Source organism: Aegilops tauschii, chromosome 3 (genome assembly GCF_002575655.3).
Source record: "Aegilops tauschii subsp. strangulata cultivar AL8/78 chromosome 3, Aet v6.0, whole genome shotgun sequence".
NCBI lineage: Eukaryota > Viridiplantae > Streptophyta > Magnoliopsida > Poales > Poaceae > Aegilops > Aegilops tauschii.
The window spans coordinates 497,245,809-497,258,168 of NC_053037.3; the positions used below are offsets into that span (position 1 = coordinate 497,245,809).

The 12,360-nt window shown below is 54.3% G+C and overlaps 2 protein-coding genes across 2 annotated transcripts; both read left to right on the top strand.

Annotated features, from left to right (window-relative positions):
• Positions 1–280: 280 nt before the first annotated feature.
• Positions 281–2,180, top strand: LOC109752108 (UDP-glucuronate:xylan alpha-glucuronosyltransferase 1-like). The gene is made up of 2 exons (XM_020310973.1): positions 281–351; positions 458–2,180. The coding sequence occupies exons 1-2, from the start codon at positions 281–283 to the stop codon at positions 2,178–2,180; spliced, it is 1,794 nt and encodes a 597-aa protein (XP_020166562.1).
• Positions 2,181–4,711: 2,531 nt separating this feature from the next.
• On the top strand, positions 4,712–5,990 carry LOC109752113 (pectinesterase inhibitor 28). Its single transcript, XM_020310981.4, has one exon. The coding sequence runs from the start codon at positions 4,777–4,779 to the stop codon at positions 5,710–5,712; it is 936 nt and encodes a 311-aa protein (XP_020166570.2). The 5' UTR covers positions 4,712–4,776; the 3' UTR covers positions 5,713–5,990.
• The last annotated feature ends 6,370 nt before the right edge of the window (positions 5,991–12,360 follow it).

Here is a 12,360-nt window from a genome sequence, read left to right on the forward strand (position 1 = left end):
TCACCTCCAACTTAGTCAAAGACATGAGACAAACTGAAAACCACGGTTGTACGTGGAGGCATCGATGGATACATATATAGTGTGGCTTGAGAGATAGAGCGCAGCAAAGGCTAGCTTAACCATTCCCAGCCAGCCAGGGCCAGGCTGCATGCACGTACGCTATACCTATGCAGATCGGATGAGATCGTCGACCAGCAGCTAGCTAGCTACTCCGCCGGCCCGCGATCGTGCGTGGAGAACTAAGCAGGGCATGCACGGGCCGAGTGATCGGAAGGAAAAGATGGCTCCTCATGCTCTCCTGTCTCCGGAGTCCCGCAGCCGCGCTGCCATCCTGCCACTGCTACGCATACTGTGAGTTGATCGATCGAGGAGAAAAGATGGCACGCTTTCTTGGTTAAGTACGTCTGGATTTTGGACTCACGATCATGGTGCATGTACGTACGTTGTTGTTTTGCAGAGAAGATCATGGCGCTGAGGCGCGGAAGAGCCGGCCGGCGGCGACCGCCTCCAAGGCCGGCAGGAAGAAGAAGGTGCTGGTGCTGACCGCGGTGGTGTCCGTCGTGCTCATGTTTGCCCTCCTCAAGACCAGAACCCTCGACGGCCGGGTATTACTCCGTCATCGTCCAGCTACTGTGATTAGTGTTCCACGGCCCCCCTACGCCGCGCACCGGCGCGTCCAGTGGGACAGCGTCACCGCCTCCCTGGTGGCGGCGCAGGCGGGGTCGGTGGCGCTGCTCAACTTCAGCCCGGCGGAGGTGAAGCGGTGGAGGAAGCTGCAGCCACTCCACACGACAGTCCGAGCGGTGCGGTTGCAGCCCGTGGACAGCGCCGTCACCTGGGCCGCCCTCTACCCGGAGTGGATCGACGAGGACGGTAACGGCACCAACAGCGGCAGCTGCCCCTCACTCCCAGACCCCGAGGATCAAGGAGGCCAGCGCTTCGACCTCGTCGCCGTCAACCTCCCCTGCCGCAGCCGTAACGATAGCGGCCGCTGGTCCAGGGACGTGGCCAGGCTCCATCTCCAGCTCTCCGCCGCCAAGCTCGCCGTCTCCGTCCAGTCGTCGCATGTCCTCGTCGTCTCTGATTGCCTCCCACTCCCCAACCTCTTCCCATGCAAGCACCTCTTCCACCAACACGGCCACGCCCGGCTCTACAGGGCTCACGCCGCCTACCTCCGCCCCCGCACCCGCCTCCCCGTCGGCTCATGCGACCTCGCTCTACGTCTTCCGACGATTCCTATGAAGCCGCTTACGGTGCTCAGGCGGCGGCGGGAGGCGTACGCGACGGTGCTGCACTCGTCGGACGCCTACGTGTGCGGCGCCATCGCGGTGGCGCAGAGCATCCGTCAGTCGGGCTCCACCAGGGACCTGGTGGCGCTGGTGGACTACGGCAGCGTCGGCGCCGAGCAGCGCGCCGGCCTGGCTGCGGCCGGGTGGCAGGTGCGCACCATGGACGGCCGCATCCGCAACCCGCGCGCCGTGCCCGGCACGTACAACGAGTGGAACTACAGCAAGCTCCGCCTGTGGCAGCAGCTCACCGACTACCGCAGGGTCGTGTTCGTGGACGCCGACCAGCTCGTGCTGCGAAACATCGACTTCCTCTTCGACGCCCCGGAGGTGAGCGCCACCGGGAACAGCCGGACGCTCTTCAACTCCGGCGTCATGGTGCTGGAGCCCTGCAACTGCACGTTCGACATGCTCATGGCGCGCGTCCGCGACGTCCGGTCGTACAACGGCGGCGATCAGGGGTTCCTCAACGAGGTCTTCACGTGGTGGCACCGCCTGCCGCGCACCGTCAACGTCCTAAAGTACTACCACCAACAGGGCCATGCTGCTGCTGCTGCCTCGGCGCCGCCGTCGCCGGAGCCGTACCTGCTGCACTACCTGGGCATCAAGCCGTGGCTGTGCTTCCGCGACTACGACTGCAACTGGAACGTGCCGTCGCTGCGCCAGTTCGCCAACGACGAGGCGCACGCGCGGTGGTGGGCCGTGCACGACAGGATCAAGCCGGGGGAGCTCGCCGCTAGGTTCTGCGCGTTGCCGAAGAGTCAGAGGTCGTCGCTGCAGTATGAGCGGAGGCAGGCGGAGAAGGCCAACGCCACCGACATGCACTGGAGCCGTCCGATCACTGACCCAAGGAACACCCAACAACTCTTGTTGCCAATGCCACCCACCGCATGATTCTACCCGCTTGCTTGTACCTATGGTGTTTTTGTAAATTTGATTGATATTTCTACGGATATTTCTAATCATTTCACAGCGGGTGAATATTTGTGAATTGCTTTAAAATCTGACGCCAATCGATTTTCCTAGCCGTTGGATTGCAATCATCCAATGGCCCAGCTCCCGCTCTTGCTCCCAACCCCTCTCTCCTTCTTGGTGAGCACCCTCCTCGTCCTCCTCTTCCGGACGCTCACCGCTGGCCACGACATCCCTGTCTTGGGCGAGGTCCTATCCCGGGACGCCGTGGCCAGCCAATTATATTTGTCTCACCCTCAGAGCTCCGTGTGAACCTCACTTCTTCTCCCAGAAAACCGACTAATGTCACTCGCTTTTCCACGCGACTTACAAATAACAAATACACATTTATAATTCTACGAACATCATCAAGTCTAGAGTGTTGGCTGCCCTTAAATTCGTGCACACATGCGATGGAAGGGTGTGGGATGGCAGCGGTCCTCGATCCGTTTTGTGCGCTGGTAACAGCAGGGTGACATGGCATGATGCATGTTAGGAATTAGATTTATATGAACGCTGATGTGGCATGAAGCTGGTGTGGATAGTGTGCATGTTGAGAGAATTGGTTATAGTGGGGAGCAACTTCTTAAGAGTGTAAGATATGACTAAATGATGAAATGCAGCAACCTTGATTGAGACAATTACTCATCAGTTATCTTGGCAACAAAATAGCACCACCTTAAAGCCAATGGTCTATATAGTAAATAACCATGGCAAAACCCATGACGTTTATCTACGTGCCGTAATACGGCTTTGAATGTGACCTACAACTTAGTTGGAGGATACCATAAAAGATCGAGCAAACCAACGAGATTTAACAACATGGTCATGCCTCCAACGCAACCACAGGTCGTGAGACTGCTGAATTATCAACAAAAAAAAAACTAAATGAGGCGACAAAAAACAGTTTCAATCGATTCAGAAACTAATGCTTGGAGCAGCTGGATGGAAAACAAATGACTAGATCATCATCTTCTATCTTTAGTAAGGATGTAAACCGGGTCTCATTTAAGCCAACTTATGGTCTAATAGTTCAATAAAGTTTTTTGGGGGAGAAGGGGGATGAACTACTAAGCTAGCTAAAGCTAACTAAACAGGACTTGTGGGCGCCATTTACATCCCTAATATTCAACCATTCTACCCCTCCCTCCTCCCTCACCACTCGGTTTGATCCAACAGCGCACAATCTCCTCCCTCCCCCTGATCCAGTCGGTCCATGCCTCTTCATCACCACCTTCAGGGCTTCGACGGCGTCCTATCCGACCCCTCGCCGGCTATGCAGCAACTTGTCGCAGCCTTCCGCCGTCTCGGCCCGGGCTCCGTCCAATCAGACTAAGGTCAATACAAAAACCACGTGGCATATATTGTGCGAGCACTCGTCCAATCAGATCCTATTATGTTACAAAGCCTCATGCTCAAGCTTCGCGTCGCTCGCTATATGGGCCTGGCCAGCGAGCAACGGCACCCACAAGCGTTTCCTTCCATACTTTTTTCTTCCGATTTTCTACTTTGTTTTTTTACAGTTTTATTTAAATTCAAAAAATGTGGACAGCACAAAAAATGTTTTTGAATTGAAACAATATTAACAAATCCAAAAAATATTCTGAATTTTGAAAAACAAAACATGAATAATAATAAACATGAATTCAGAAAATGTTCGCCAATACAAAAAATGTCCACGGATTAAAAAAAGTTCGTGAATTCTAAAAAATGTTTGTGAATTAAAAAATATTTGTGACTTTAAAATAAGTTCACAAATTTGAAAGTATATCCATGAATTTTAAAAGCATAAAAAATTCAAAATATGTTTGTGACTTTAAAAGATGTTTTCACAAATTTTTGAAGTATGGGTTAGTATAGTTTTGAAGGAAGATTTAATACAATTTTGTAGCACATATTTTGCCCAGAAAAAATCACCGAAACATATCAATATAAGATCTAATTTTAAAGATCTTGACAGGACTACGCGTCGATAAAACGGTTTGTGAATTGGGCAAATGGTTCGAAAGATGAATCCTTTTGAAAAATCAAATCTATGAAAAAGCACAAACAAACCCACTTATTTCTCCTGCAGGTGGAAAAAAAATCACCAAAATTCTCTAATTACAACAAATAACATACTCCCTCCGTTCCTAAATATAAGACCTTTGAGAGATTTCAAAATAAACTACATACGGAGCAAAATGAATGAAGCTACACACGAAAGTACGTCTATATACATTCGTATGTAGTCCATATTAAAATCTCTAAAATGAATTATTTAGAAAGGGAGGGAGTACACAATGCGTCACTTGTCACCATCACTAGAGAAAATGGAAGATCTTTGAAAGGTTCCTATTTCACGATACATATCATTCGCGGGATCCACCATTGCAGCCGACCGGCAAAACGACCGTCGAACCGGCCTTTGGGCTGGGCTGGGCTGGGCCAGGCTTTATGCGTATGTTGAGTTGCCTCCTTGTTTTCCACACACACACACACACACACACAAAGAGCTGCCTCCTCCAATCGCTTCTCTCTTATTGTCCTTGGATGGACGATGAGATGTGCAAGATCACCGATTCACGTGAAGCGAGCTAGGCGACATCCAAAAGCAAGTGGCGCCCGTTCGTCCGTGAACCGATGCTCATCAAATTCGATCGTTCCAACAGCAAAAGATCGATCGAGGCAAGCATGCATGTCTCATCCCGGACCCGGAGCATCTGTATATATATACATGCCAAATCTGGGGGGAGTTACACCCATCCATTCATGTGCGAGCTCTGAAGCCCTTCACACACCACTGAGAGACAGCATGGGAACAATGGCGCCCTCACCTGCTCTGCTGCCAGTGCTCCTCCTCCTGCCCCTGCTGCTCCTCTCCGTCGTCTGTACTGCAGGCGCAGCGCCGGCAGCAACAGCAACGGTGCCAACGATACCATCTCAGCCCGGCAAGCCGAACTCGAACAACAAGCAGAAGCAGGGGGGCGCGCCGCTGGGGCCGGCGGTGCGCGCGCTGGTGCAGTCCACCTGCAACGCCACCACCTACTACGACCTCTGCGTGGCCGCGCTCGTGGCGGACCCCGCCAGCTCCACCGCCGACCTCCGCGGCCTCTGCGCCATCGCCGTCTCCGCGGCGGCCGCCAACGCCTCCGCCACCGCGTCCGCGCTCGCCAACACCACCTGGGCCGCCTCGGGCGCCCCAGAGCCGGGCAGCGACGGGCGCGCGCAGCAGGTGCCGGCGCTCCTGACGAGGACCTGCGCCGGCAAGTACGGCGAGGCGCGGGAGGCGCTGCTGGAGGCCCGGGAGTCGGTGGGCGAGGAGGCGTACGACTACGCGTTCGTGCACGTGGGCGCCGCCGCCGAGTACCCCGCGGTGTGCCGGACGATGTTCCGGAGGAAGCGGGTGCCCTACCCCGTGGAGCTGGCCCGGCGGGAGGAGGCGCTGGAGCACCTCTGCACCGTCGTCATCGACATCATCACGCTCCTCGCCTAGCCTGTCACAAGTGACTCAAGCCCCATTGATCCCGCCTGAACGTATTCTGTTTATCGTTGTGATTCATGTATGGCACGCATCACAGTTTTAAATTTCCCGTTAGACGAATAATCGCATGCGGTTTGGCATGCAGATTACGTACTCCTGTAGTAACTACTTCCACTGTAATACCATTATCGAGCGTAAACCGGAGTGTACTGGGCACTACTACTGTAACTTTGAAAGTGCATGTTCGCACACAGAATTTGAGTTCAGGGTTTCCCGCAAAAATATAAAAAGATGGATCCAAGACTGAGATGTCGAGACAAGACGGGCAGCGGCCATTAATGAAAAGGCCGATCACGTACTTTTCTTATTTGACGCCATCCGCATATATATTGTCTCTACTGCTTGGAGAGGAATATGTCTGTCTTCATGGCGGCATCCCCACTCGTCTTGTTCAACGTACGATTGCATGGGCTGTGTGCAGTGTGGATGAGGCAAGGCCCCAGCGAACCCATGGTGAACGAGTGCCTCCGCTCGACCATCGCATGTTCTCGATCTCGGCAATTGCGGCTAATAATGCACGTCTTGCAAGTTGCGACTGGGGCAGCTCTCCAGGAGGAGACATGAACCCCGCCGGTGAGTAGGGTGTTCTGGTGACCGGGCTTCCTGGACGAATTTTTTGAAAAAAAATAATAATCAAAATTCAAACCTTTTGGTTTTAGAAAAGGGAAACGTTTCCCATCGGCAGACCGGCCGAAGCTTCGGCCGGTCGTGTCGCTAGCTCCCGCGCGCGTAGCACACCCACCAATACCAAGGAGCCACACGTCCTTGCGGGCCCACACGTAGTGCTTCACCTTTTTCCTATCTTCTTCTTCCTTTCAGGAACTCTCTCTCTCTCTCCCGATGCGGGCAGCCATGGCCGCGCTCCTCCTCTCGCTCCGATGCTCGTCTCCATTGCCGGACACTCTCCTCTCCCTTTTCCCCATGCTCGCCGCCATGGCCTCCTCCTCCTCCTCAACCCCTCGTCCCCCTCCCCCACCCCACCCCGCCCCCAATCTCCCTCCTCCTCTCCCTCAAAGCTCGTCGCCATGGCCGCCTCCTCCTCCACCCCCACCCCCAAATGCTGCAACCGATGTGCTCACCGTTGGAACTCGTGTGGCTGCGCGCTGCATCGCACGGCCATGGCTGCGAGCTATTTTACTCAGGGGAGGCCATGATTATTTTTCTCTTGACGAGCTGGAACCAACAACCATGGCAAGGGGAGACATGGCCGCCGGCGTGGCGTGCTGCAACCGGGCACGGGGAGCTGCAACAGTGGCCACAAGAGCTGGAACCACAGTCCAACGGAGCTGCAACCGCTGTCCGTGGAGCTGCATCGATTCCAGCAAGAAAATGTATCGTTGTGCGATGCAGCAAAACGCGATTGCGGTTGTAGCTGTATGGCATGCTGGTGGTAACAATTTTCAATGTTGGTTGTAGCATGCACCACGCCTCCCCTCCCGCTCGAAGCTCGTCATGGCTCTGCGCGGTGACCATCCCATCTCGCCGGTGACTGGGGTGACCATGGGGAGATGCTGCAACCGGGGGCGACGGGGTGCTACCACGGGGATGTCCATGTGCTGCAACCCCGCGGCGGCCGGGGTGCGTGACGACGATGACCGAGGTGACCGCAGGCTGCAACCATAGCTTTTCTGTCGCCGATAGCAGTTTGAAGCTTTTTCGATATATGGTTGAAGCTTCGTTTGCAACTTTTTCTCTGGTTGAAGTGTCTGGTTGGAGCTTTTTTGTCCAACGGTTGAAGCTGTTTTCATACACGGTTGAAGCTTTTTCCATCCACGCTCGAAGCTTTTTTGTAAACGTTTGAAACCTCTTTCATTTTGAGCAGCGCTTTGGTTAAAGCTCTCTCCTATCATATGGTTGAAACTTTTTTCATCTAAGGTTGAAGCATTTTCACATCAGCAATTGCTAATCCCCCCTGATTCGCAGTTCTGGTGGAAGCTTTTCTATCTAGGGGTTGAAGCTTTTCCATCCAGGGGGTTGAAGCTTTTTTTCCAGCGTTTGCAACACATGGTATGTGCGACGGTTCAGGCCTTGCCTCGGTTCAGTCGCGAGCTCGTCGTCCATGGCGCGCGACCGGTGATCGTTGTCGGTGTCAAAACCGGCGGATCTCGGGTAGGGGGTCCCGAACTGTGCGTCTAAGGATGATGGTAACAGGAGACGGGGGACACAATGTTTACCCAGGTTCGGGCCCTCTCTATGGAGGTAATACCCTACTTCCTGCTTGATTGATCTTGATGAATATGAGTATTACAAGAGTTGATCTACCACGAGATCGTAATGGCTAAACCCTAAAAGTCTAGCCTGTATGACTATGGTTCTGAGTCTCCCCTCCGGACTAAGTCCTCCGGTTTATATAGACACCGGGAGGATCTAGGGTTACACAAGGTCGGTTGCAGAGAACGGAATCTACATATTTGATCGCCAAGCTTGCCTTCCACGCCAAGGAGAGTCCCATCCGGACACGGGTAGAGTCTTCGGTCTTTGTATCTTCACGGCCCATCAGTCCGGCCCATGGCTAACAGGCCGGACACCCGAGGACCCCTTGTCGGTGTCAAAACCGGCGGATCTCGGGTAGGGGGTCCCGAACTGTGCGTCTAAGGCGGATGGTGACAGGAGGCGGGGGACACGATGTTTACCCAGGTTCGGGCCCTCTCGATGGAGGTAATACCCTACTTCCTGCTTGATTGATCTTGATGATATGAGTATTACAAGAGTTGATCTACCACGAGATCGTAGAGGCTAAAACCCTATAAGCTAGCCTATGGTATGATTGTTGTTGTCCTACGGACTAAACCCTCCGGTTTATATAGACACCGGAGAGGGCTAGGGTTACACAGAGTCGGTTACAGGGGAGGAGATCTACATATCCGTATTGCCAAGCTTGCCTTCCACGCCAGGAGAGTCCCATCCGGACACGGGACGAAGTCTTCAATCTTGTATCTTCATAGTTCAACAGTCCGGCCAAAGTATATAGTCCGGCCGTCCGAGGACCCCCTAATCCAGGACTCCCTCAGTAGCCCCTGAACCAGGCTTCAATGACGATGAGTCCGGCGCGCAGATTGTCTTCGGCATTGCAAGGCGGGGTCTTCCTCCGAATACTCCATAGAAGATTTTGAACACAAGGATAGTGTCCGGCTCTACAAAACAAATTCCACATACCACCGCAGAGAGAATAATATTTCCACAAATCTAATCTGCTGACGCATTATGCAGTATGACATCACATCACGGCCCGGTCATTATTCGAACCTTTTTCACAACCAGCCACCGCACATATCGCGAGGCGGTTTCCTTGGCACGTCTTGTCGAAGCAGAGATCGTGTCCCCTTATTACGGGATTCTCATCAATACAGGTGTGGGTAACCCAACCGCGCCATCAATTGCGGCGCTTGGGGAATAAGCGAGTTTTACCAGGCAGGTGGGGAGGCATATAGTTTCCTCCGCCCCTATAAAGGGACAAGGATTCCTCTTTTTACCCACGCCTTCTTCCTCCTTGCTCATCCATTCTTGCGCACTTGAGCTCCAGCACCCAAGTTCGCGTTTTTCCCCTCAAATCACTCCAAGCATGTCCGGAGCGGGAGGCAAGTGGATGGTCTCCTCCGTCACGGAGGAGAACATCACAAAGCTACGGGGAGCGGGATATCTGGCCGCGGACATCGCACACCGGCTGCCAGATGCGGGGCAGATCATCCCTACGCCCGAACCCCATGAGAGGGTGGTTTTCCTTACCCACTTTGTCTGCGGACTAGGATTTCCCCTCCACCCGTTTGTCCGTGGGCTCATGTTCTACTACGGGCTGGATTTTCATGATCTGGCCCCCAATTTTATCCTCAACATCTCGGTGTTTATCGTCGTGTGCGAGGCCTTCCTCCGTATCAGGCCCCACTTCGGCCTATGGCTGAAGACCTTCAATGTTAAACCGAAGGTGGTGGTCAGCCAGCAAGCGGGGTGCGGAGGCGCCATGGTGGGCAAAATGCCTAATGTCACCTGGCTTGAAGGCTCCTATGTGGAGACCATAAAGGGTGGCAATCGGGGTGGTTCTACATCACCGAGCTCGAGCCGCGTGACACCAACTGGGTGGCGGCCCCCGAATTCCGATCCGGAATCCCCACGCGGCTCACCTCCTGGAAAGAGAAGGGCATGTCCTGGGGTTCACCGGTGGAGCTGACCGGACTCCAGAAATGCATCAGAAACATGATGAGCAAGAAAATCAAGATTGTCAACGTGGTCCAAGTCATGCTCTTCCGCCGGATCCTCCCGTGTCAACGACGGGCATTCAATTTGTGGGAGTTCGACCCGGCCGAGCACCAGATGCTGCGAGAACTCTTTGACACAACGCACAAGGACGTCTGGAAGGTGTTGTTCAAGGGTGCCGAGGTACCTCCTCCCCTTACCGAGCACCGCGGACTCAGTGCAAAGCGCCATGCCAACCCGGTAAGTTTTTTATATCTCACAGGATGTTTATTTTTCCCAGTTTAATCATGTACGGGATCTAAGCCTCCATGCCATTAATAGGACTGGGTAGAGACAGCAGAGCAGATCGATTGCCTAGCCCCCCTGCCTGAAGATCCTGCAGATGCTCTCCTAACGGAGATGTTGGTTCCGGCGCCTTACGAGGTGCCGGTGAAGAAGGGCAAGAAGAAGGCCATGAGGACCCGAAAGGGTCTCCGGCGCAAGGTTGTATCGGACTCATCGTCCGATAACTCCGAGGCGCACTCCTCCCACGAAAACGAGGAGGAGGAAGAGGAAAGTTCTCTCCCCCCCCCCCCCAGCCGGGGGAGGCAAGAAAAGGAAGGCCGCCCCAACCGGGGAGGCCGAAGGGTCCAAGAAGGGAAGGACCCTCCTTCCGGACTACTCCACGACGGCCGCCTACAGCGACAACGAGTGGTTACCCAGGGACAAGCCCCTGGCGAAGTCGTAAGTATCCGGATACCATAGTAATTCATGGTATGTTTTATTACACTGCTTCTCATCACGCCGAACATGATTATGCAGTCCATCCCAAGCCCATATCGACGTATCTTCGTCGGATGGTTCTTTGGACCCGTCGGATATGAATAGTGATTCACTTCCGACCGCCTCCACCCCTCGCCCTACGGACAACGTCGAGGTATTATCTCAAAGGGCACCGAGTCGAGGGGAGGTTGTCCTGGAGGCGCCTCAAGGCGACATTCCGGACCCTGGGCACAAGGGGAGCAAGACTCCCATGGGCTCCGAATTCGGCCTCCAGCCGAACACTGCGCCGGAACCTCCAGTGGTTCCGGACTCTGTCAGGCGACCCCCCCCCCCCCCCCGTTAAGAGGGGCAAGCCGCCCGTGCCGGTGGCCTCTGTCCATCTAGAGGCACCGGACAACTTGCTGGAAGCGCTTCGCGGCGCTTCCATCGACGAAGAGCACCGCACTATCATGAGTGCGGTGGTCAAGAAGGTTCAGTCCGCCAAGAGCGGACTAACTGAAGCCTGTGCCAGCCTCCTAACAGGCTTTAAGGTAAGTAACCAGATTATAAGAGAATGTTACCGCATAGACACTAGCCCCTGATGCTCTGTTTGGCGTTTGCGAAGAAAGGCCGAATAGAGGATCAAATAATAACCGCAGGAGTCTAATTGAAATATGTCTATGTGCATATGCAGGCTTCACTGCTAGCCGCTGCCGCACGTACTGCGGAGGTCGCCGCACTGAAGCAGGACCTTGAGCGGTCCAAGGAAGAGCTCGGCCTTACCAAGAGGCAGCTTGAAGAGAACAAAGGTAAGCGATACCATGTCTACATATTAAAAAGAAATTTAGTTGTAAAATAATAGGATCATCATGAATTTGCCAGGGGCCACGACCGAAGTGGCGACCCTGAAGAAGGCGCTGTCCGAGGCCGAAGACAAAGCGGCCGAGGAGCGCGTCGAGCGAGAAAAGCAAGAACCCCGGGTAGGCAAGGTGCAGCAAGAGCTCCAGGCTCTCGCCAAAAAACATGAGTCCTTGGAGCTTGACTCTAAGACGCGAGAATCCGAGCTTGCGAAGGCCCTCGAAAGCGCACAAAACGCCAAGGCTAAAGCCCACAAGGCCCTCCAGGAGATTGAGGCGGTTAAGAAGGTAGCAGCGGGTAAGCCATTCATTATGCAAAGCAAGCATATAAAGGAAACTTTCCTTTTACTTACCCGAGTTCGGAGCTCTCGAGGAGCATTCGCAGATCTTCCCCGCAGTGTGTTGGATGCCGCGAAGTTTTACCGGGCTGAGGAGGGGAGCTCGACGAAGAAGTTGTTCTGGTCTCAGTATACTGGGACCGAACACCCAATGCCCTTGAGCGACCAGCCGAAGCAACTGGTCGAGCTCCACAAGGCGGCCGAACAGGCCATGAAGGGTCTTATTGTCCGGATGTGGCCTGGCGATCCGCTGCCTGACAGCTACTTCGGTCTGGTGAGGCGGCTTGTGAATGCCTGCCCACGGCTTGAAGTCATAATGCAGTCCGTCTGCATCGAGGGTGCGCGCAGGGCCTTTGCCCGGGCGAAGGTGCACTGGGCGAAGCTGGACGCTGTAAAGCTGGTGAAGGAGGGGCCGCCGGAGGGCAAGGAGCGTCGCCACCCCGAAATGTATTATGACAGTGTCCTGAAGGGTT

Coding starts and splice junctions, on each gene's coding strand:
- LOC109752113 (XM_020310981.4), top strand. CDS start 4,777: ATGAGATGTGCAAGATCACCGATTCACGTGAAGCGAGCTAGGCGACAT.
- LOC109752108 (XM_020310973.1), top strand. CDS start 281: ATGGCTCCTCATGCTCTCCTGTCTCCGGAGTCCCGCAGCCGCGCTGCC. Junction 352..457: donor CTGCCACTGCTACGCATACT/GTGAGTTGATCG, acceptor GTTGTTTTGCAG/AGAAGATCATGGCGCTGAGG.